Here is a 25,306-nt window from a genome sequence, read left to right as displayed (position 1 = left end):
TGCAGCCAGACCCTTTAATATATGGATACAAAGTATTGACTCAGGGGGCTGAATAATTACGCACACCCCACTTTTCAGTTATTTATTTGTAAAAAATGTTTGGAATCATGTCTGATTTTCGTTCCAGTTCTCACATGTACACCACTTTGTGTTGGTCTTTCACGTGGAATTCCAATAAAATTGATTCATGTTTGTGGCTGTAATGTGACAAAATGTGGAAAAGTTCAAGGGGGCCGAATACTTTTGCAAGCCACTGTATAGAACTGCAATGCCACCTAACTGAAAGTCTGATTATTGTTACAGTGAAACACTCCTTGAAGTTTTTCTTCTGTCAAACATCTGGAGTCCAGAACATTCCGGAGTTTGTGGTGGTTGGACTTGTTGATGGAGTTCAGAAAAGTTACTATGATAGCAGGACAGAGCGACCAGAACCCAAAACAGAATGGATGAAAAAACTCATGAAGGATGATCCTCAGCACCTGGAGTGGTACACTGCTCGCTCTTTGCATGTCCAACACTTATTCAAACATTACATTGAGAATTTGAGGAAACGTTTCAACCAAACCGAAGGTAAGAATTTGTTTCATTTGTTGCAGCAGAATTTATTTTCGTTGTGGTTTTGGTTTAAAATAAAAAACTAAAAGTTTATTAGATTAGGGTTAGATATAGAATGTAAAATAACCAGTGTTGGGACTAACGTTACAGTAACTATGTTATTATTGTGGTAACGAGCACGGTAACTAGTTATTATGCCAAAATCAGGAACGCGTCAGTCGTTACTGGGATTTAGATAGGGTCGTTACTCGTTACTTCGTGTGGTGGCTATCGCGGAGCTTCCACAGATTCAGTAACATTAGCAAGTGGTGGAGGCCAGCAGGTGGATGAAGGAAAAGGGGACGCAGAAGGAAAAGAGACCCGAGGCGGCCGCCGGTCCAAGTGTGAACTGAACTTCAGGTAAGAAGTTATAACCTGCAGTCTCTCTGGGTCAGATATGAACCAAGTTTAGGTGGAGTTTATTTTCGTTATTCTGACTTTTTCCGTACTGCGTACTAGCTAGCATGACTGAGTTTCTATACAGCTGGGTGGGTGCTATGAAGTTAATGATGTTGAACTTTATTTTGTTCATAAGTTATTAGAGTTGCCAACCGTCCCGTCTGGTATTCAGAGAAAATATTACGCGTTTCTTATTGAGGTGAAAAGGAACAGTTTGTCCCGTAATTCAGCTACAATGAAAAAGACACAAAGCTGGAGTTATTCTGTGTCTTTACGATGCACAGCTGCCTCTTCTTCTCTCATTCTCCCCCCTCTCTCTCCCGTTTCTACTTCAATCATGAAAACTGATCAATGATCAGCTGATCGGCTCTCTTGTTTGTTTATCGCCCACTTTGCGCCGAAAGAGGAAACCAGGAAATGTCGCGCTAAACAACAGCAGCACGTTTAAGCTTGATCAGCTGTTGTTAGAATTTATTTAATATTAATTTCTAGTATCAGCTGATGTTTGCTGGAGCCACAGCTGCAAAAAATCTGCTGGTCATGATATGGTTTGGTTATCTGGTGAGAGGGAAACATGAAGATGAAACCAGGAGATGTCCTTACTGAATCATCAGAGCTGTGATGGAGAAACAGGTTTACATTTTAGGTGACATGAATGAGTTGAAGGGAAGTTATGAACTGTTTCTGAGAGACAAATAACACCAGGATCCTTTTTTAGGTAGCTGACAGCTGGTAACTGTGCAGGTGCGGATCTAGCAAAGTTTTGCCAGGGGGCCAGGTTGGGCATTAACAGGGAGAGGTGGGCACAAAGAAATACTTTTCTATCTTATTCTCATTTAAAATGTCTCGCTTTTAAAAAATAATTATCTGAATCTTACAACAAACAATTGATCGATTGATAGATTGATACATATATACCATCAGAACAGTGTACATCACTGTCACAACAGTGTTTATTTTCATTCAAAGGCTTTATGATTTTTCCTATAATGGTGGGCCGGTCTCTAGTCAAAATGCCCGGGCTAATTTTCTGTCCCAGTCCAGCTCTGTATGCAGCTCATCTGCAGTCTGGTGTTACCTACATCTTCCTATTCAGAAGGCAGAATTTCCCAGTTCTGAGTACAATCGAAAGCACCACGACTACAGTTTTTGTGTTGGATGTAAAAAGCGCACATGACGCTGTGATGTAGGCTAGAATCATGGCAGCTGTCAATGACGGTCCAGGCGTGGGATTTCTCTCGTGGAAATATGCACATTATCTTTTCCTGTCTATTGGTAGGTGGCACAGTGCACTTGTGGCAAGTAAGCAAGCTAGAAGACTGGCAAAGTTATGGAAGCAACACATTAACAAGAGAATTCTGAGTAAAACCAAAGTTACTTTCCCTAGTAACTAGTTACTTTGAAAGTAACGAGTAACTTGAAGTAACTGAGTTACTTTTGATAGAAGTAACTAGTAATGTAACTAAGTTAAAATTTTAAAGTAACTTACCCAACACTGAAAATAACATAATGTGATCTGCTACTTCACGCACACGTGAAGAGAAAAGAAGAAAAGAAAATAAGAACAGTGAATGAAGCAGAGAAAAAGGTGAACCTTCCACAGTGTCCATTAGTTGATAGACTGTTTTATGTGCCAGTAACTGTATGTCCCTCTATTTTTGTTTCTGTAATGCTCACATCTCACTGGTTTCCTGCAGTTATTGTCACTATGTCTTTTTTCAGGTGTTCATATTTTCCAGAGTATGAATGGCTGTAACTGGGATGACGAGACTGGACAGATTAATGCGTTCAATCAGTACGGTTATGATGGAGAAGACTTTCTAACATTCGACCCGCAGCGACTGACATGGATTGCTCTAAAACCACAGGCTGTCATCACCAAACTGAGATGGGATGGTGAAGAAGATCAATTAAAATGCAATAAGAACTTTTATGTCCACGAATGCCCTGAGTTTTTGAAGAAGTATGTTCAGTATGGGAAAAACTTTTTGCAGACAGCAGGTAGAATTAAAGAATCTGGTGTAGAAAAATAAAAAAAAATTATATGACAATTCAAAGACAATGTAAAACCTTCCTAGCTTTATCTTTTTGCAGTCCTTCCTTCAGTGTCTCTCCTCCAGAAGTCTTTATCCTCTCCAGTCAGCTGCCACGCTACAGGTTTCTATCCTGACAGAGGTTTGATGTTCTGGAGGAAAGATGGAGAAGAGCTCCATGAAGGTGTAGATCCTGGAGAGATCCTCCCCAACAATGATGGGACCTTCCAGATGAGTATTGATCTGAATGTTTCATCAGTCACACCTGAAGACTGGGAGAGGTACGACTGTGTGTTTCAGCTCTTTGGTGTGAACGAGGACATTATCACCAAACTGGACAAAACACTGATCAGGACCAACTGGGGTAAGACTGGATCCAGCAATGGTTATGAATCGTTTTTACAGAGTAGCCATTGATTTTAAAAAGTGAATACTCTGTCACACCAACCCTTTGCATGTCCTCCTTCACTACATCAATTTTCCTTTTCCTTCTGGTGGCACCTCCATCTTCAACATCTGTTGTCTAATGTTCTCTGCTGGAGGTTTCTTCCTGTTAAAAGCTGTTTTTAACATATACGATCAATTGAGTGTTATCAAGTCTTGATAATGGTGTAAGGGTTTTACAATAAAATATTAAGTTTCTTGAGATGATGCTGGATAAGCTGACCTTTGTCACACTGGTGTTCACCAATCCAATCAAACAATTCTATTATCAATTCATAAAGAACAATTACTAACAAATCAGTAAGATGGTTCACTTAAAATGGAACACAAATGGTAGATAACTGAAGTAAGCAAAAAGTAATGAAATACTATAAGTATGGTTTATCTTCAGCGTGCACAAGAAGATTAAGTACATTGGAGTATTAACTGAGTTTTAATGGTTTTCTGTTGCCTCCAGTTTTGTCAGATGCATCAACTATGAGGTCCTTACTGAGTCATTCCTCACTTGTTCTTTATAACACAGAGCAAAAATGTGTGGGATTACTAAAGCGTTTCCACATTTTGTTCAATAGGGAAGCCCACTCACATTATAGCTACAGCGGTTGTTCTAGCTATCGTCCTCATTGCACCTGTTGCAGCTGTGGCGGTTGTCGCATACAAAAGAAAGAAAGGTGAGTGATCTCAGTTGGTGAAACATTACATTTAGTTTTTGAATTTGTGTTTTAGTCCATACTGACACATTTAACATTAGTTCCAAACACATACAGCCTGAAAGAGTAGCGTATACGTGTATATATATAAGAGTTTACGTTTCAGAGCCACAGAGAGATTAATATATGACACCTGACTGATAATGTGAGAAGCATCAGTGTAATAGATAAGTACAGAGCTGATCTTCATTGCTGTGCAGAACACAAATTATTGAAATCTCTACCTGTGAACTACATTCGAGGAAAAGAGTTTGCTCATGTGGAACAGCGTAGAACATATTACTGCTGGCATTTAGAATGAAAAGCACACTTCAAAAAACAAGCTTCGTGTTCCTGTGATGCTTAATGCTTTTAAGGAGTAGTGATGAGATTTTGTGTCATGTGACCTTTAGTCATGTGTCTGCCAATCATTTCTCGGTTTGAGTTAAAAACAAAAACTGAAACAGCTCGTGATTGTTGCGGTAAAATTTCTTTTCTTGGTGGTACTTTCCCTCATGTTCCACCATGCACAGCATGTGATATTTATGCTTCTTGATAATGTGACTTCCCCAATTCATATTTCTGCTTGCCTGACTCTTTATTGCATGTTTAGCTAGAAAGCTAGTGTGTTTGCTAACAGAAATCATCAATCACTGTACATTATAGAAAATATCAGCTTTATCTTTGTGTTCTTACAGCTCCTGCCAATGCCTCTGAACAGTCTGAGACACTAAATCCACAAACATGACCATCCTTCACGCAGTTCTGCGCTCTGCATGACTTTACTCTGGCTGTTTCAGTTCTTCCACAGTTTAAAGTTTTACATTTTATATACAGTACTTATCAAAATACCCAACAGGTAACATGATACATCATAAAAAGTTTTTTGTTGTTTATTTTAAAGGCACACACTGCAATAAATGTATGTGCCTCAAATGAAGCTGAAATATTGATATAGTATCATTTCAAAAATATAATTTATCTTGGTTCATTTAACTTTAGGGGTGTTACCTCTTCTGGATGTTTATATGTTTACTTTTTGTGTAGTTAACAGTCAAATATTTGTCACCCTTTATTAAATCTAATGTATAATAATTCATGCATTACATGTATAATCGTTTCATGTAATGAATTTGACATTTACATTCAGTTAGAGAATTTATATGTTATGTCTGATCATTGGTCATATCACCTGCATGGGACAGATGGCTTATAAATCACTCTGGGTCTGCTTTGGCATAAAGCCCAGTTCACACTTACCGTAACCTTTTATAATTATTTGAACATTTAATGTCTTCTAAACAAGGAGACATTCTCTCCTTACTTTTTCATGTATTCAGAAATATTCTGTATTGATGTGCAAAACCTTTTATCTGTAAAACATTCATATGTTTGAGCTACATGTTAATGTCATGGTCCTGAGTCTGTGACTCAGTGGTTTTGGTTTTGGTTATTATTATCTTGTTCTTAAGGTTAATTCTTATTTTCATGTTCTTTGGGGTTGGGTTCTGGTTATATTTTGAGCAACTTCTGTTCTGTGTTTCTGCCTGCCCTGGTCCCATGTCTCTGCGTTTGTCTGTGTTCAGTCTGTGTGTTTCCTGTTTTACTTTGAAGGTCAGTGTCTCAGATTAATGTATTCTGTTTTGCTTCCCTCGGTTCTTGTCAGGTTTGATTGCTCCCAGCTGTGCTTCTCTTGTGTCTCTCCTTTCCTTGTTACTGCCTTTGTATTTAAGCCTTGTGTTCTCCGTGCTTAGTTGTCAATGTCTCATCCCTGGAACTGTGTGTGTGTGTTTCCCTGTGTTTCCTTGTGTCTCTGTTTAGCATTCCCAATCTACTGTTGTATTCTGTATTGTTGTTAAGCCTGAAATAAAGCAGTGATCTTTGAGTTCAGTTCTTTTTCCGAGAGTTTTGCATTTGCACACAGCCAGTTCATGACAGTTGGAGGTATGTAATGTTTTTTATGAATAATTCAGTGGACAAACATATTTGCTTTTTAACCCAGTTTTTCCTTATTTTTTGGGTAAATTTCATATACATAAAATTTATGAATCCAAAAACAACATTCTTGATATTTCTAATATAAACTATTGCTACAATTTTCTTAGAACAACAGCCGTATTACCTTTAACACTCAGTATTATGTTTTATGTACTTTCCAGGACTTTTTTCTCCTTTTTTAGGCAAACCTAGAAACCAGGAACTAAATATAATACAAACAGAAAACCATATTTCAAAGAGTATAACTTAAACCAAAAACACTGGGTCACCAGACCCAGTGCTGTGACACTCTCCTAGAATTCTTGCTTTTGCTTGTGAGCTATTTGAGCACCTAAAAACTTGTTGAAATAATAAAAAATAAATGTCATTACCTTCTTTCTTTGTTCTGCTTCCTGCCTGCCTGCTGTTCTCTCCGGGGAGTGGGGGTCAATCCTGTCATAGTCATATGAATATAAGGAAGCATGCATGAGTGAGAGTTTAGCCAGAATGAATATAAGACAACCTGTCGCGGTCCTGGGTCGATGACCCAGTGTTTTGTTTGTTATTATTATTGTTGATTTATTTATTTATTATGTTTGGGTCCTTTTCCTGCAACACACAACTGTTCCATGACACAACCAAATGATAAAACAATGATAAATAATTTCTATTATTGTGGCACATGATTTTTTTTCCATCTTAAAGAGTTGAAAGTGAATTGTTTAGTTATTTTTAAGAAAAAAAAATGGCCAAACAGGGTCAAATGAGAAAATTGAAATATACATCTTGGTAGATGACTTTCATTTCACAAATGGAAAGAAAAAGTTTCTCTTTCATTTAATGGCTTACGTCTGTGAGCCCTTCAAGGACCTTAAGGTTTTCAGTTCAGTTGCATGAGCCTGGTATGCTTGCCCTGTGCTGCAGTATGGGCAGGTTTTTGCCACAGCATTAAAATTTTTACATCTGTCGATAATCACTACATCTGTAAAAATTTAAGACAACAGTATACTATAAACATGACACGTACCATACTATAATCCTATGAGGACTAAAGCTTCACTAAAAACACATCACACTTATTGAAAGAGGAGGAAAGAATGGTCTCAGTGTGAGCTGGATAATAGAAGATTACAGAAAGACCTGTATAAGTGTATCAGTAAATTTATGCCATGTACTTTGAATTCAGGTGATTGGACACAGGAATAATGTGTAATTTTCAATTATTCAGTTTTTTTTTTTTTAATTATTAATCCTGCCTGGACTCTCTTGTAGTGATGCTAGTTACAGATTCTTCATATAACACCAGCAGCTAAACTCCTGCAAACTCCATATCTTCTGTTACTTTCTGCATCTGCACGGCTGAGGGGAGCCGAGTATCCATCATTTGACTCCACTGCTGTTCAGAGCCTTTCAGTTCTTTTAGTCCCAACAAGCTTTCTGACATCTTTCTGTCACTTGCTCAGAGATTTGTCCTTACCCATGCCTGCTTGGGGCTTTTTATTTCAGCATAGAGCATTGATAAAAAGTTGATTGCAAAATGACACACCATCTCTTAACAGTGAAAAGTCTGTGGGAACTAAAAACAAAGACAGCTTAAAGACGACATGATATAAGTGAAAATAATCTCCCTTTTGCGTTTCTTCTGCCAGCTGTAGGTGGGCTCATTTTGGAAACTGTGGGCCGTCTGAGCGTAAGAGCAAATATAATTGTTTAGTTTGGAGGACTTACTTCATCAGAGAGTTGATCTGGTGGGTGACGGTTTGAATCTAGCACAGTTCCAAGTCAAGTCCATCATATTTTCAAGGTCTGAAAATCCTCGAGCTTTAACCATACAGAAAGGATGAAGTTATTTATGTTGCTTCTCTTCTGCCCTGCTGTATTTGCAGGTAAAAAAAAACATTTAATCAAATCTGTAAACAGCAGCATATTTGTTTTGCTTTTGTAGGTAGTTCATAGACTCTGTATCAATGCTCATTTAATCATTTTATGAGAATATAAAACAGGACAAATATATTTTTTATCATGTGTATGAATTTTACTGGTGTCACAACTCTTTTTCATTACTATCATTAATGATACAGATGAAAAGGTTTGATGTAAAAAGTGTGAAAGAAGTCAGGTTTTCTTATATAAAAGGTTCAAATCAGATTTATCTCATTAAAGTAGTTTTTAAAGATTTAGGCTGATTATTATCAATATTTTTGTAGTTCAGAAAAGGGAAAACTTTTATTTTCTTTACTCACAGAGGTTTATTATTTACCTATCAGTTAGTCAGAGTCCAGTGGAACCAAATATGCCGTAGAGGTGGTTTCACTCAGCAGCCAATCACATTCACATGCCCTCTGATCCCAACAGTCTGTGATATTTGATTGTGAAATGTAAATAAATTGTTTGTATAGTTGCAATTATGTCTTATTCTGAATGAAGCCACTTTAATACTCCAGTTAACTAACAACTTCATCCACATCTTTGTCAAAATATAAATAACATTAAGATTTTCTTCTGTCACATTGTGTCCTTACATGCTCACACACACACACACACACACACACACACACACCTACTCACATCACTTTTACTGATTCTCATACGAGAATGCGTTCACCAAATCATACTGAATGCATCACATTTCACACTCTATTTGTATGTTTTATTGACTTATATACTAACAATATAAACATTGTTCGCCCCACAGAGAGACACTCACTGAAGTATTTCATCACGGCATCTTCTGGAAACCCAAACATCTCAGAGTTTATGGGTGTTGGGATGGTTGATGGCGTCGAGGCCGGTTACTGTGACCTCAGAAACAGGATATTGGAAATAAAACAGGACTGGGCGAAGAAAATAGTAGACAAAGACCCTCGGCAGTTACAGTATTACACTCATGTGTGCTTTGAGAATCTGCCACCTTTCTTCACAGATACAATGTCCACTGTGAAGCAGGATTTCAACCAAACTGGAGGTGTGATATTTTATGTTATTCCTTACACCAGTCAGTACAAATTATACAAATACCTACACAAAAATGATTTAAGTAAATTAATTTTGTTTTTTCTTTTAAATTTTGTAATTAAAGATCTTAAGTCTTAAAAATTTACTTCTCCATTGAATCCAGGAATCATCAAACCTTGTAGATGTGAACATACTTAAAACTGTGATAAAACAATCACTTATAATCACTGTTGTTTGTCCTGCCCTTAACAATTGTATCTTAACAGTTGTTCTGATTCTTATAATTTGTCATCTAGATGTCTACTCCTGGGTTAAATTAGTTTCTGTCTCTTGTCCTTCATCTTTTATTTTTGAGGTATCACATCAAGTTAATTTGTACATGTTACAGCATTTCAGCTATCTTTCTTTAGTCATGCTAATAAAAAGTTGACAGATCAGCTCAGATCTGAGCATAGCTCAAACCTTGAAAAATAGCAGTGATTCACAAAATGAATAATAGTAACAAGTTCATTTTAGTGTGTGTTTTCTTTCTCTTTCTTCAGGTGTCCACTTTTTACAGAGGATAGATGGCTGTGAATGGGATGAAACCACTGGCAAGGTGACCGGACTGACACGTTTTGGGTATGATGGAGAGGACTTTATTGAGCTTGATCTAAAGACACTGACATGGATCGCACTGAAACCAGAGGCTGTCAATACCAAAATAAGATGGGATGCTGAGAGAGCTGACCTGAGAAACGCTCAATACTTTCTCAATGTGGTTTGTCCAACTTGGCTGAAGACAGTTTGGAACACTGAGAGAAGTTCCCTGCAGAGAAAAGGTAAAATTACATGACCCAAAGCATTTTCATGGATGCAGTAGTCTGCAGTGTTTTTATATTATATGCAGTAGTTTATGTTAAAATATATGTATAAAAATAGTTATCTCTGAAAAAATGTATAGGTTGACTATTACATCCTCAGCCTAGACTTAACAGGATTGTAATTTTCCATTCTTTCAATCCCAAGATTCCTGAACAAAGTTTAAACAACAGTTCTCAAACCTATACTAACAACCAAAAAGCAGGAGAAAAAGGATTTCGTCCAAAGAGCTTCTCACCCCCTTTAGTTGCTAGATTCTGATCATGCTGCCTACACAAACATTTTATTCAACTTTTACAATATTTACTGGCTCACTTTGCCTCCCAAAGAGATATGGAGAGGTAAAGGGGGATGTCATACAGATGCTACAGACAGATGAAAAATAAAAGTAGCAGTAACAAGTAAAGCACAAAGGACATGGAGAACACCAGAAGGTCACACAGAAGGTAAAACAGTGTGACACCTGTGAGGCTCAGGGAGAAGACTATATCCACACAGTGTGGAGTGAACGCAGGTGAAACCAGTGAGGGTGTGGCAGACAATCACACAGGAGGGAAACTAGACACAGGTGCAGACAATCAGCGAATCAGAGGTGGGAAGTAAAGCCACAGGAGACAGGCAACCCTACTTTTCACATTTCCAGACTGCAACTGATTGACTCGACCGACTCTTCCCGTTGTGTCTTACTCCCAGTAGAGATCTCAGGGGAGCAGAAGCAGCAGGCATTTATCAATATAAAAAATCCTTCACTCAAAGCCTCATTTTAATTTGATAACAGTTGAATATAACATGTGGAACAACTGTATCATAAACAGTTTTATTATAGCACAAACTCAGCTCCATTTCATCATCTCATGTGTAACAGAGCTCAGGCCATTTTCACAACTTGATAGTGTGAAAAATGATCATACTGGAGAGCAGGGGCGGAGCGTGGGGGTGGCTTACGGGGCTTAAGCCCGGGTTGTTTTGTCAGAAGCCCGGGGTATTTTGGAGTGTAATTTTTTCATAGTTAGATGCCTGGCTGACAACTGTATAAAACAAAAAGTACACACAATATTCGAAGCACATAGTGCACACTGTGGGAATTTACGACTGTGCGTGAATCCCCCCCTGATATTGGTATGATCCAAGCTCAGGCACTAAGCGACTGAGCGAGGGGGCGGGGCAGCTGCTGCCCGTGAGTGCGCTGTTGGAGAGACGGAGCCAGCCATACTAAGGAGAGCTTAAGTTTGACCAGGTACCAAAGCAAATCATTTGTACCGTACAAATAATGTAAATATGACGGTGCATCACGAAAGATTGATATGAAACTGATCACTTGACCAATATTACGTTACTTGCTCTTCAAGTGAATCAACAAATGGCAAAATGAAAAGCCGAACAAATGCTATTTTTTTTAGAGAGTCTTAGCTTACGTGTGTTTATTTCATATTTTCAGTTCTTACCCTCCCCGACTAAATCGGTTTCAGTTATGTACTGAAACATAAGAATGGACATTAGAGGCTTCTTTCAAAGAAAAAACTCAGGTAAATGTTATTTTATATATTATGCTTTGTATGTTGTTCAGTATATTTCTATGCAAAACAAGAGGGATTTCAGTACACAGCAGGATGTGGTTGAACATGCCAAATCAATCCACAACATACTGCCATTCCCCAGCTGTAACCTGCATATGCATCAAACCAAAATCCAGTATCATAGCCACAAAAAAGACATAAAGATTAGGTTAAAAGGGTTGTCTCATTTTGCCAGATAGCTTCAAAAAAGATAAACATTCTTCAAAAACAAAAGTTTGTGAATATTTGCTGTATTGCCAGGCCTAAACCAACCTGTTAAACTTATCAAATTATTGTCATAGATACAAACCTATTGATTGAAACAGAATAATCCATTGAAGCCTCCATCATCATCCACGATCACTGTTACTGTTCAGATTATTTTATCTCTGTTTTCCTCTAGACTTTTTAAAAGTTTATTTTGATCCTATTGTTTACGTGTGTAATTGCATTTTTATTGAAATTATGACAGGAAAACCCTCAATCAAATTGTATCTTTGATATCTAATAATAATATTAACAATAATGTTACATATGTAATATGTACACAATAATATTGTGCAAACAAACAAGAAAAATAGCAAAAAATTTCAATTTTTTTTAATACCCTGTATATAAAGACCACATATGACCACAACTCCAAATGTGCAATTGTCACTGCATCTAAACATGACATATTACAAAAAGGTAGAAACATATAATATACAATATGTTCTGAAGCTGGTACTGGTGCAGTTAACTTTGCTTTAGGCTCCCATACACAGTAGGTGTTACTTACTATACGTGCAGTGCAGTATTACTTTACCTTGTAATATGTTATAATAAGCAAGTCACTTCTATATTTATGAGGATGTAGACAATAATGTTGGCTGATATGTAAAACTATGAGATATCGAGTGCAGGGAAGATATTATTGATCGATCAGATTCATGAATATGTTAGGTACAATTAGAGAGTGAAACAGAGACTGACACTGGTTGAAATGTATAGTAAATATTTTATTTTGAACTTTTATGCTGAACTACAAGCTGTGAACTGTGCGATCTCTGCGACCTGTGGTGCCTGGTTTACTGTGTGTAAAACTGCGCAGGTTCCCATGTGTCATCCCACACTTTGCCACTGTCAGGAGAAAAACATAACAAACAACAACGACAACCACACACAAAATAGGACAATTTAGGTTGTGACATATGACAATTTTTTAGGATGAAATATCTTCTATATTCATGTCATGCTTTATACACCTTCATTGTAATATAAATTAATCAAATCAAGTCAGAGAGTAATAATATATGTAGTAGATGTCAAGCAGGACCACAGCAGCAGCCACGATCCATTGGAACCTGCTGGATGAGAGAGCACAGAAACTCCAGGGAAGAAGTTTAGTTAGTAACATGCATGAACTGACAACCCACAGCATCACATAAAAACGTGGAAGGGTACCTTAGGCGTCAGCATGAGAAGTTAAGGGACGTGACAAATCGTCATTATTTTACGCGTCGGGAGTGAGAACGGGTTGTCAGTGTACAAAAAGGACTGACAATCTAATGGAGAAACAAAACACTGTTACGTCACCAAGATGGAAGTATAAGGGAGGGTTTGGGAAGCAACAATGAATAAAGCTGAGAGAGAATATAAAGAAGTGAAACAATGCAAAAATGATTAAATTTTAAACTTTATTCTCAATACAAAGATACAGCAACACAGGGTGGTATATCCCCCCCAAAAAACAACCAAAAAAAAAAGCATAACACAAATTCACCTATCTAAAGGGAAGAAAACTACTAAAATGCACTTCCGTGGCTTACACTATCCACTAGTACCTGTCGAGACAAAATTGATACCGCTCCCACTAAACAACTCTAAAAACATCCCAACAGGCTTTCCTTTTCCTTGGCCTCAGTTTCACAAGCTAGAAGACAGCAGGGCATAACAGACAACTAGCAACAACCCGCTAGGGGGGTGCAGAGCCATTGCAAGGGGGGCACGGTATGAAAAGGAAAAAGAAAGAATGCTTGGACACTGCTAGCATAATGGACAGGTTTTTGACGTGGCTCCCACACAAACGCAAAGCAGGAGATGAAACATCGTCAAATATGTTTCCAAACCAACTTCCTTCCAGGCCAAAGACTAGAAAATATGATGAAGCATATCTTCCCTTTGGCTTCACCTGCACAACTGCCAAGGTAGGTCTCTGCGACAGAATTAGTTTTCCCTGCATCTGGAGCACGCACTGGGCTCTCCAAATCACAGACAAACAGTATCCCACATTTTTGATTTTTAGTTCACAAACACTTCTTGTAATGACTCACCACTCCTGACATTTTGGAGATGTTAGCTCTTTATACAGTAAAGTTACAGTGGGATACAAATAACATCAAGCTGATCCTGCCGAATTTTTTTCCCCTTTTCCAAATCACGGACAAACAGTATCCCACAGCTGTTTATGGTTTTAAACCCATTTTGAGGCATTTTTGAAGAATGTATTGATAGCAATGTTGAACATTATTACACAGGAAAAAAACAACTACACGTAAAATAATTGCACCTTGACGCCTCTGACTTTCTAAATTTTTGGGACAAATAACTGCGTGTGTCGTGTAAAAACAGAAGATAGTAAGATTAACAGTTTTTTGTCTCTGTCATTGTAGAAATTGATCTCATGTAAACAATAACGTGGCGCACAGCGTGATGTGAAAAAAAGCACATACCTTTGACGTTGTGTGACGAGCTCTGTATTCCTCGCAAAAACAGAGTTTTAAAAAAATCTCAGTTTTTGCGTTTACGCAATCCGAAACGGCCAAAGTAGGCTCTGTGGCTGGTCTATAAGTGAATATCTGATGTGGATTAGTATGGAAGGAGAGATCATACTCAGCAGCATCTATGTTGGAGCCCAGACATATTCATCTGCTAACATGGCAGATACTGCAAGGTAGATACTATCAGGGTTGAAAATTATTGATTTTTTCATTTTAATTATTAGATGAAGCTGTTTTATTATTTTATTTATACCCAATGCAATTGTGCTCATAACCGAGTTGGCGCTCCGTGTTTTGATGGTCATAAGCTTCGTCCGGTACTATGAATGGACTGAATTAATGAAGAGTGGACGTAGAGTGCAGAGGGTCCTTTTTGCTGCATGCTTACTGACAGGGGATTTTTCTAAGAATCACCCCGCAGTTCTTCAGCTTGAGACACCTGAGTTAGAAAACACAAACACTGCAGTTGTCTTTCACTCGCGAGGGAAGTCATGGACGCACGACCTGCGTCTCATCACTGTCTGCGTGCTTTATTTATACTTGTCTTGTGTGTGTGTGTGTGTGTGTGTGTGTGTGTGTGTGTGTGTGTGTGTGTGTGTGTGTGTGTGTGTGTGTTCGTGTGTGTACAAATAAAACAGAGTTGTTCTAAGAACTCAGAGCTGAGGTTCCCCTTTTTCTAAATCTGCATGTTCTTAGAAGAAGAGGAATCACAGAAGAGTTCATGACAGAAGTCACGTAGACATTTGCTTATTGATTAATAAAAGAGCACATTTCATGTAGCTGATCATATATACACAATTTTCTTTTGACATTCCCTCCTGTTGATCAGAAAATGAAATGTATCAGTGTTAGTAAGTAAAGTTAGTAAGTGTAAGTAACTACTTTTCTTTCTCATTCTCAGTTATTACATCATTAGTTACACTTCATCTTCATTAAACAAATAGGAAAAGAAGTCTTCATGATCTTCATCGGTTTGTGGTACATCTGCGTATGCTGTGAGTGATAAACTTATCATCTGTGAAATTACAGCTTTTAAACAAGGAATAACACAAATAAAGAAAAGCAAAATAAAACCAGGAAAACTCCATTGATTTCTGATGTTCTGGTGCTTTGTTTATTATTATCATTATAGATCTGTTTCTGTTATTCTTGGTGAGGGATCAGTTCTTAGGTTTTGGGTTCTCATGTGTGTTGCAGTTTCTGTTCAGTGTCTAGTCTGTCTCTCAGTGTCATGTCTGCATCTGGTTTAGTAATTCTTGTTTCCTGTCTTATTGTGAAAGTCTTTGTCTTATGTTAGTGTGTGCAGCTTTGCTCCCCCGTCTCGTTAGCCCTGATCTCCCCCAGCTGTGTCTCCCTTCTGTTGCCCATTCCCTCATTGGACTACCTCACCGACCGACCACAGTATGTGAGGACTCAGGGCTGTGTGTCGGACAGGGTCGTCTGCAGTACGGGGGCCCCACAGGGAACGGTTCTGGCTCCGTTCCTCTTCACCATCTACACTGCAGACTTCTCCCACAATTCCACCCAGTGCTTCCTGCAGAAGTTCTCTGATGACTCTGCAATAGTCGGCCTCATCACTGATGGGGACGACAAGGAGTACAGAGGTCTGACCCAAGACTTTGTGGACTGATGCCAGCTGAACTACCTCCAGATCAACGCCAGTAAAACCAAGGAACTGGTGTCTGTGAAGGTTCTCAGTCATCCAGGTCATCGTAGTCAAAGGAGCTTGCAAAGAAAAGCGTCTGGACTTCTTTAAGTTGCTTGAAGACGTTTCACCTCTCATCCGAGAAGCTTCTTCAGTTCTAAGGTCAAATGGTGGAGAGTCCCAGATATAAACCTAGTGGGAGTGACCCCCCACAGAGGGACAAAAGGACCCCCTGATGATCCTTTAATCGCCTGAGCCAAGGTGGGAAACTGGGCGTGGGTCCCAATCAGCCAGAGTTTCGGGTGTGTTCATTGTGAAACCTGGCCCCACCTTATCATGCGAATTCCTGAGGTCAGATGGCCCAGGATGTGAGTGGGCAGCAGCCCATCTGCATCTTAAGGATAAAGGACACTCTTTCAAGGATGCCAATGTTCACATTTTGGACAGAGAGGACAGATGGTTTGAAAGAGGAGTGAAAGAAGCCATCTATGTCCACTGTGAGCGACCATCTTTGAACAGAGGCGGGGGTTTACGACACCAACTCTCTGCCATCTATAATCCAGTTCTGAGATCCCTTCCCAGACGCCTTAACGCCCACTCACATCCTGGGCCATCTGACCTCAGGAATTCGCATGATAAGGTGGGGCCAGGTTTCACAATGAACACACCCGAAACTCTGGCTGATTGGGACCCACGCCCAGTTTCCCACCTTGGCTCAGGCGATTAGAGGATCATCAGGGGGTCCTTTTGTCCCTCTGTGGGGGGTCACTCCCACTAGGTTTATATCTGGGACTCTCCACCATTTGACCTTAGAACTGAAGAAGCTTCTCGGATGAGAGGTGAAATGTCTTCAAGCAACTTAAAGAAGTCCAGACGCTTTTCTTTGCAAGCTCCTTTGACCAAGGAACTGGTGGTAGACTTCCGCAGGCACAAGCATTCTCCACTGCAACCACTGAACATCCAGGGTATGGACATCGAGGCTGTGGACAGCTACAGGTACCTTGGTGTTCATCTGAACAATAGACTGGACTGGACTCATAACTCAGACGCCCTCTACAGGAAAGGGCAGAGCAGGCTGTACCTGCTGCGGAGACTCAGGTCGTTTGGAGTGGAGGGCCCACTCCTGAAGACCTTCTATGACTCTGTTGTGGCTTCTGCTATCTTTTATGGTGTGGTCTGCTGGGGCGGCAGCATCTCTGCTGGGGACAGGAAGAGACTGAACAGGGTGATCCGAAGGGCCAGCTCTGTTCTAGGATGCCCTCTGGACCCAGTGGAGGTGGTGAGTGACAGGAGAACGGCGGCTAAGCTGTCATCCCTGTTGGACAACATCTCCCACCCCATGCAGCAGACTGTGACAGCACTGAGCAGCTCCTTCAGTGGGAGACTGCGGCACCCACGGTGTGGGACGGAGAGATTTCGCAGGTCTTTCCTCCCCACTGCTGTCAGACTCCATAATAAAGACTTTAACTGATCAAGCACACACATCCATACATATGCAATAATACTAAGTGCAATAATCCTTTCTGTCATCGTTGTATTTTTACTCAGTTGTATATAGTATTTGTATTTGTATTCTATTTTTATCTTATTGTATATTTATTTTATTCTATTCTGTACAGTTGTGTACTGTATTTATTCTTATTGTATTCTAATTTTTGCCTCATAACTTTTGCACTGTCCACTTCCTGCTGTGACAAAACAAATTTCCCACGTGTGGGACTAATAAAGGTTATCTTATCGTATCTTATCTTATTACTACCCTGTGTATTTAAGCCCTGTGTTTTGCCATGGTCGGTGTCGCGTCGTACCATCAGATTATGCCTGTGTGTTTTTTGGTCTCAGTGTTCAGTCATCACTTCATGTTTTGTTTTCTTGCCAGCAATAAAGCTGAGGTTTTTAAATTGCATTCCGTTTTCCGAGTCCTGCATTTGGATCCTCATCTCTGCCTGCTCGCACACAGAGCCCTGACAGGCGCAGTGTTGAGCTTTTGTTACCTAGGAAGCTGAGTACGGCTGCATCGTCACTGATTTGTAGAATCATTTTGATTCGATACAGGATCCGATTCAATTTGATTGGAATCTGGAAAGTTTTGCCTCAGTCAGAAATATTACAATTCTGGTCATGTATCGGTATATATCCATCATTTCGTATCTATTAAAAGAAAGCTGACACATGTGAGCCTTAATTAGAGATGTAAACAGAGAGTTATGAAACCCGCAGCTGCAGAAGCCAGCGAAGAAAAAAGAGGCAAACACAGCGCGGACCCGATGACACACCAAAATCTGATTCTGACGCGTCGGGTCCACGCTCTGTGTTCACGTTTGTATGCAGAATCCGTAAACCTGCTCCCAGTTACTGTTTTAGCTGCATGGTGTTTGACGACATGTTGTGAGGTTTAACCTGAGATGCTGGCGTTTCAGGCATAATAACGTTAATTTACAAATCGACACGGGATTAATGAATCAATATCACTTTATTCAATTTAGCATGGATTGAAATCAGAAAGGCGATAATCAAAACCCACCCCTAATCAAGAACTTGCAAAGTAAAAACACGATCTATGTCAGGTAGCCCTTTTGTTATTTACATTTAAAAAGAGGATTAGTGTTACTGTGCACAGGCTGAGTCTGTTTCTTTTCTTAGAAATAGTTTCTCCTGCCCTGGAGAAAATCCACTTGCATGGAACAGAAGAGGCTGTGGAGTGCAGGAACCACACTGCAAGCTGGTAGATATGCACCATGAGAAGTAAGTGTTGGCTTTCTTGCCGCTCAGCAATTGATAACAAACAACCTTAAAATGTGTTTTTAGCTAAACTTTGACACAGCTGCAGCACATTAATAATAATGAGAAGCTACAATATATATATAAGTTGTGACACCCGGTCAAGTCCCTGCTCCCTGTACTTTGCAGGAACACAGAACACTTTTTCTTCCCTCAGAAATTCATTACAATTACATTACATAATGCATGTAATTTTTAATTTATTTAACCCCAGTAATACATCAAAACATATACAATTTACAGACATATATGCATACTTGTGCACCCACAACACACATATATACACATCACTGTTGTGAAAATAGTGGGTGAACACCCGATCAGAGCCACCTCCTCCCTGATGAGTACGCCTGTGTCACGTAAATAACACGCGATCACCTGAGGTGCAGGAAAATCTAAACACCTGTACAACCACAATAAATAAACAAAACATAAACATTCACTTTGGCTCTTACACACTTTTTAAAACCCTTTTTGTATTTATCTATTTATTGCAGGACATTAATAATAATGAGAAGCTACTTAATAATAATGAGAAGCTACTGTATGTGTATATATATATATATATTATTAAGTAGCTTCTCATTATTATTAATGTGCTGCAGCTGTGTCAAAGTTTAGCTAAAAACACATTTCAAGGTTCTTTGTTATCAATTGCTGAGCGGCAAGAAAGCCAACACTTACTTCTCTTTGATCAAAGAACACTGGATGACGTCACAGTGGCTGTGCCCATCCGTGCTACGATCATCTAGCGGTTGCTAGGCAACAGTCATTCGATGTGGGTGGGGCTTGGCAATTATCAAAGGGCAGTGGGCGGGGCCTACAGGACCCGAGCCTATAAATAGAACTCCAGAACTCCATAAACACCTGCGATTTAGTTCAGAGCGCATTCATGCATCAGAACAGCGAGCAACATTTAAACACATTTAGTTCACAAAGAGCAGACATACCTGCCACAACATCAACCCCCCAGCAATTTGTTTCCACTTCTCCAATTCAGAGTCAAAGAAGTAGAAATACAACCTTCAATATGACAACTCCACACAGTTACTCCTCAGTGGAAACATGGAAGTGCTTAAGCGACTACTTTTTTGGTACAATTGTACCACAGTGGAGATCTCTGCAGTCAAACCCAGAGTACTGCAACTCTAAGCTGCCTTCCACTTTGTTACAGGACATGTTGAAACTTTGCTCCATGTTAGTGGATGCAACAGAGACAACCATGGAGAAGGGAGCTCCGGTGTCCACACAGTCAGAGGAGTGTCTTGAGTCAGTGGGCGCTGATTCCCATGAGAAAACAGGGGTAACACGAGCAAAGGAAGACATGGTAACAGAAATATCTGTAGACAACTGTGTTGATAATAAGAAAACAGAAACTCCGGAACTGGAGACAGAGGCCAGTGCAAGTCTTCAGCATGTGGACACACAATCCCAAACCACAGCCACAGCAGAACCAAGAAAGAGCTGTATGAAGAAAAAGTCCACAGCTGATACAAAAGACTGGGACAAAATAGAAGCTTGTCCCATGAAAAAGCCTGCAATGCCAGCTGCATATGAGTCAGACGTTGATAAATGCAAGGAAACGGAGGCAAAAGGAGGAAAAGACAGCATCCTGAAAGAAATATCTGTAGACAACTGCGGTGATAATAAAAAAACAGATACTGCAGAACTGAAGACAGAGGCCGGCAAATGTCTTCAGCATGTGGACACACAATCCCAAGCCACAGCAGAACCAAAGAAAAGCTGTATGAAGAAAAAGCCCACAGCTGATACAAAACACTGGGACAAAATAGAAGCTTGTCCCGTGGAAAAGCCTGTGATTCCAGCTGTACATGAGTCAGAAGTTGATTCTTCTTCTGTCATCAGTCTGGCATCTGATGATGTGTCTGCAGAAAAAATGTTTGTTTATGCACTTACTCAGTTGGTAGTTTCACGGGCCTTAGAGAAAGTCTCCTCTAAACACAAAGACTCCACAAGGATTCCCAACTGTTATCGTCTGCTTGAGAAAATCTGGCCTGAAATTGAGGGAAAACATTTGGATCTATGTCCAAAGAGGCTGCCCAGTATGGCGAAAGCCATTTTCACCAATCTCTGTAAAGTGCATAAGTGCAAGGAAAAACATTTGATTTCAAGTCTGAAGGAAGAGCTTGAGGATGATATTACTGTCCCAACATTCACCAGACATCTGCTGGCATTACCCAAAAGAATACTCACTTTATCTAAAAACCGAGACGAGTACAGAGAACTTGTGGAACGCTTTGCCAGAGATCTGGTTATGCACGCAATGAGCAATACAAATGAAGCAGGGAAATTGCCTCTAGGGGCTGATGAAGCCATTAAACAGAGGCTTGCCCAAAAAGTCTGGGGTAAAATTGTGTCCCAAAAGCTTAAAATCTCCTTGGAGGACATTGAAGAGGTCAGCGTGGCAGTATACAATGAACTCCAGGAAAAGTGGAAATATCCAAACACTGTCATGCAGTTAATGAAAATTGGCCACCGAAATGTTGACAAAGAGATTGTCAAAAGTTTCATAAGAAATGCACCATTGAGGAGACCAAATATCTTCTCTAGGATGTTTTCATGTGTATGCTAAAGTTTACCTGACACATGGTGGCGTTACAAAGAAGATTACTCACTTTATTTAAAAGCCCAGAAGAGTAACAAGAACTTGTGGAACTGTTCACTAAAGACCACATGAAATTATTACCAACAAATACCAACAAATTACCAACCGGTCGCAGCAGATGGCCGCCCCTCCCTGAGCCTGGTTCTGCCGGAGGTTTCTTCCTGTTCAAAGGGAGTTTTTCCTTCCCACTGTCGCCAAAGTGCTTGCTCATAGGGGGTCATATGATTGTTGGGTTTTTCTCTGAAGCGCCTTGAGGCGACTTTTGTTGTGATTTGGCGCTATATAAATAAAATTGAATTGAATTGAAATAATAAAAAACAAAAAATTTAAAAAAGATCTTGATTTTGAGCTTTGTTTTATTTGTCTTCAGATTGTGTATACATTTTCAGTTTAGGCTGAAGCTAAAAACTCATTTATACTGAACATTTTTAAACAACATAACTGTATATTTGAAATAAGTCCAATTTTCAATCTGTTTGCATAAATGAGGAATAAAAGTTTCTGATCAATGTTGATTTTTTTACAGTCATTGTTAAGCAAGAACATTTAGATTGTCAGTTGTCAGTGACACAGCTGCCATATAGCCATTTGTTCTCCTCAGTAAATTAAAAACGTGTGCACCCAATTCTTGCTTTTTAAAGTCATTAAAGATACAATACTGTACAATCATACCATTCAGGTAAAAAAAAACAAAAAACAGTTCAGCTAAATCATTAAAAACCCAAATTCCCATAACACTCATACCCATAAGGAGTGAATCTAAACTTTTCACCACACCTGTATGATTGCACATTTGTCAAGAAATTACTGTTCCTGGTAACCAAATTTGCCCAGCAAAATATAAAGATATGTGGAGGGGCCAAAGACTTTGAACATTACCATACATAAAACAAAACTATGATCTCTTTAAGGTCTGCCAATATCAAACATTAAAATAGTTGACAGCAAAGGGTCCACAATTAAAAAGTTTTTCTAGCAATACAAAGTGCTGTGTCACCCCTAAGGTTCAAACATGTAAAGTCAAACACACACTTGTTTCATAGCACATGAAAATAAAAACTAACTAACTATTAAATCATGATACATCCTAAGTGCAGAGCCAGCACTGGATAGTTCAGGTGTACTATAATCAAGCGGTAATGACAAGAACTGCTAAGATACCAAGAACATACCCACAGAAACAAACAATGCTGTTACCAATATTTTTATCTGTACGATATCAATGGAACTGATAATATGAAATATTAGTCAGATATTGCTTTTTTTTTTCTAGTATGAATATAAAAAGAAATAAATTAAATAATTACTGAAGTGTATGCAGTGACTTTTAAGATGACTTTATTGACCAAATCATGGTCAAATCATAGCACTGGGTTACTTAAAAAAAACCAGCATGAGAACAGATTTTGTTATCATGAACACTTTTCTGCCCACTGTTTCAGCAAATTATTCTTTAAAGCATGAACCCCAGGCTGAGCACTGAGTACCAAGACCCACGAACACCTTTTGAATTACTTCAAAAGTGTACCTTAAGTCCTTTAGATAGTCCAGGTTAGCTTCTGCTCCGCGGCTGCTGAGTGAACCCTCATCTGGGACTCTCCTCAGCTCTTACTGGAACAGTGGCGCGGCTGCCCCTCTGTTGGTCTTCCATGGTCTCTTGTGTTCTGGGGGCCTCTGGATGTCTGGAGTTTTGATCTCCTCCATACCCGCTTCACACCCTGGAGGACGGGGCTGTGGCCCCCCCACACTCCCTAGCAGATCGTTACATGGAGAAACCTTTGGAATACAAGTGCGCTGATCCACACAGGTATGCACACGGGTGTTCACTGCTCGTAGACCCAAATTACACCTTTCTTGGCCGCTACTTCGAAGCACATCTGTCCTGCGTGCTGCACAACAACATTGAATATTTAGTATTTACTGCTGTTTACACTTAGCTAGATTAATGCGATGGTGTTGTGTTTAGTATGTTGCTTTGTTTTTTTGCTTGTTTTCTATTTTTCTCTCAACAGGTGATCCAGGAGATTTTTATTTTTTTTCTCCCCCCCTTTCTCACTGTCCCTCTCCCCTTCTGTTTTTCCTTTCCTTCCTCTTTCTTTCTCCCTTTCCTATCCCTCACTCATGTCTGTCCCGTCTGTAACATCTGAAAATAAAATATAATAAATAATAAAAACAAAGATCGACCAAATGGACCAATACGGCAATGCCACGATGATCCATTTGGCAAAGTAAATCCATTGGGTATCCTTGTTGGTCTTCAGACAACAATTCTGATGGCTAAAGAACCAAATGGGACAGGCAAAAAAAAAAAAAAAAAAAAAAAAGATAGTCCAGGTTAAGTGCATAGATGAGTCCAAGCAAAAGTGCAACTGCATTAGGGAAATTACAGACGTCATTGAGGACAATCTGATCCTCAATCACCAGGGCAATGCTTGTTATTGTTGGGCTTGAGCAGATGGTCCGAAATTGTGTCAGTAATTTTTCTCCAGAAAGTGAAAAATATAACCTTCATACCAATCCCCCCCGCCCCGAAATATTATTTAGGCTCCAAGTTTCTTCTAAGTTAGCATGAAAGGGCTTTTACAATTTTGTTTTCTTTTCATTCTTTACCAGAAATCTATTGTTCACAATTTAAAAGAAACTAACGGTGTGTTCACACCGGACGCAATAGAAGCGACCAAAAAGCGCCACACGCCCCTAGCTGGTCGCTTGCACATTCGCATCTTGAAGCGCATTCAAAGCGAACTGGTCGCACTTTAAAATATGCAATTTTCACGTGCGTGAACCAGAAATGTGGGAGGAAGTAGTGCCAGACGGTATGTTTGCAAGATGGCAGCTGTCGATCTAGCGTTTGAAGAGAGAGTCTCCCTTCTCTATTTACTGTGGAGAGCAGAGCAGCGGCGTAAAGGACGTCCTGACCATACCTGGGTCCATCAGGTCCTCCACGAGTGTGAGCAGTTTGGTGAGTTTCACCACTTGCTCCAGGAGATGCGTCTGACTGACGGCCACTTTCAGCGGTACCACCGTCTGTCCCTCGCCCAGTTTGAGGAGCTGCTGTCCCGCGTCGGTCCAAGCATCGCCCGCCCAGACATCACAGACGCACGGACTGCAATTAAATTTAAATCTTGAAAATATCTTAACCCATTGTTGCGACTTCTATCCACAAATAAAGCCGCTGCCGGCTGAGTTTGTTTCTGTACTGTGACGCGTCTCCAATAAGCCATACTAAGTCCCACTTGTGTTTCACGTATTTATTTAAAACTTAAACAATAAACATTTGCTTTCAATCAAAACAAATAGCGCATGTATTAACTTACATCGTTTGTGAGCATTTGTATTTATATTGAATCTTTATTTTAAACATGTTTAAATAAAAACAACAGGGAAAAAAAGAGACAAACAAACAAAAGGAAAACAAAGCAACAATATTTACAAGTAACTTACATGTTCAAAAGGACTAGGAAGAAGCATAAGCTTATTTAATCCCACCCCCTTTCCACTATTTAGTAATTAATAGTCAAATTAATAGTCAACACTTTTTCTTCCCTCAGAAATTCATTACAATTACATTACATAATGCATGTAATTTTTATTTATTTAACCCCAGTAATACGTCAAAATATATACAATTTACAGACATATATGCATACTTGTGCACCCACAACACACATATATACACATCACTGTTGTGAAAATAGTGGGTGAACACCCGATCAGAAACACCTCCTCCCTGATGAGTACGCCTGTGTCACGTAAATAACACGCGATCACCTGAGGTGCAGGAAAATCTAAACACCTGTACAACCACAATAAATAAACAAAACATAAAGATTCACTTTGGCTCTTATACACTTTTAAAAAACCTCTTTGTATTTATCTATTTATTGCAGGGCATTAATAATAATGAGAAGCTACTATATGTATATATATGTATATATATATATATATATATACATATATATATATATATATATATATATATATATA

At 39.3% G+C, this 25,306-nt stretch overlaps 3 protein-coding genes across 6 annotated transcripts; all 3 read left to right on the top strand.

The window, feature by feature from the left end:
* Positions 1-212: 212 nt before the first annotated feature.
* Positions 213-5,010, top strand: LOC147303344 (major histocompatibility complex class I-related protein 1-like). Its single transcript, XM_086280875.1, has 5 exons — positions 213-570; positions 2,716-2,994; positions 3,088-3,390; positions 4,043-4,141; positions 4,858-5,010. The coding sequence occupies exons 1-5, from the start codon at positions 213-215 to the stop codon at positions 4,905-4,907; spliced, it is 1,089 nt and encodes a 362-aa protein (XP_086137001.1). The 3' UTR covers positions 4,908-5,010.
* Positions 5,011-7,884: 2,874 nt separating this feature from the next.
* Positions 7,885-25,213, top strand: LOC147303342 (major histocompatibility complex class I-related protein 1-like). Of its 4 annotated transcripts, none has more exons than XM_086280895.1 (4): positions 7,885-8,022; positions 8,832-9,101; positions 9,634-9,912; positions 22,925-25,213. In XM_086280895.1, the coding sequence occupies exons 1-4, from the start codon at positions 7,977-7,979 to the stop codon at positions 23,011-23,013; spliced, it is 684 nt and encodes a 227-aa protein (XP_086137021.1). In that variant the 5' UTR covers positions 7,885-7,976; the 3' UTR covers positions 23,014-25,213. The 4 variants fall into 4 exon arrangements, 3 of the variants coding, with proteins under 3 accessions (XP_086137021.1, XP_086137020.1, XP_086137022.1); XR_015126956.1 differs by lacking the exon at positions 7,885-8,022 and adding an exon at positions 11,391-11,478 and having other exon boundaries at positions 8,696-9,101; XM_086280894.1 differs by lacking the exon at positions 7,885-8,022 and having other exon boundaries at positions 8,696-9,101.
* LOC147303343 (uncharacterized) lies at positions 19,327-22,914 on the top strand. The gene has a single exon (XM_086280849.1). It carries the CDS (start codon positions 19,586-19,588, stop codon positions 21,284-21,286), a length of 1,701 nt encoding a protein of 566 aa, XP_086136975.1. The 5' UTR covers positions 19,327-19,585; the 3' UTR covers positions 21,287-22,914.
* Positions 25,214-25,306: the final 93 nt, after the last annotated feature.

This window comes from Aulonocara sp. 'chitande type north' Nkhata Bay, linkage group LG22 (genome assembly GCF_057382095.1).
Source record: "Aulonocara sp. 'chitande type north' Nkhata Bay isolate Kocher_YH1m ecotype deep benthic linkage group LG22, A_spYH_male_GT1.1, whole genome shotgun sequence".
Classification (NCBI taxonomy): domain Eukaryota; kingdom Metazoa; phylum Chordata; class Actinopteri; order Cichliformes; family Cichlidae; genus Aulonocara; species Aulonocara sp. 'chitande type north' Nkhata Bay.
Note: the sequence above shows the minus strand (reverse complement) of the source record. Positions and strands in the feature narration are given on the sequence as shown.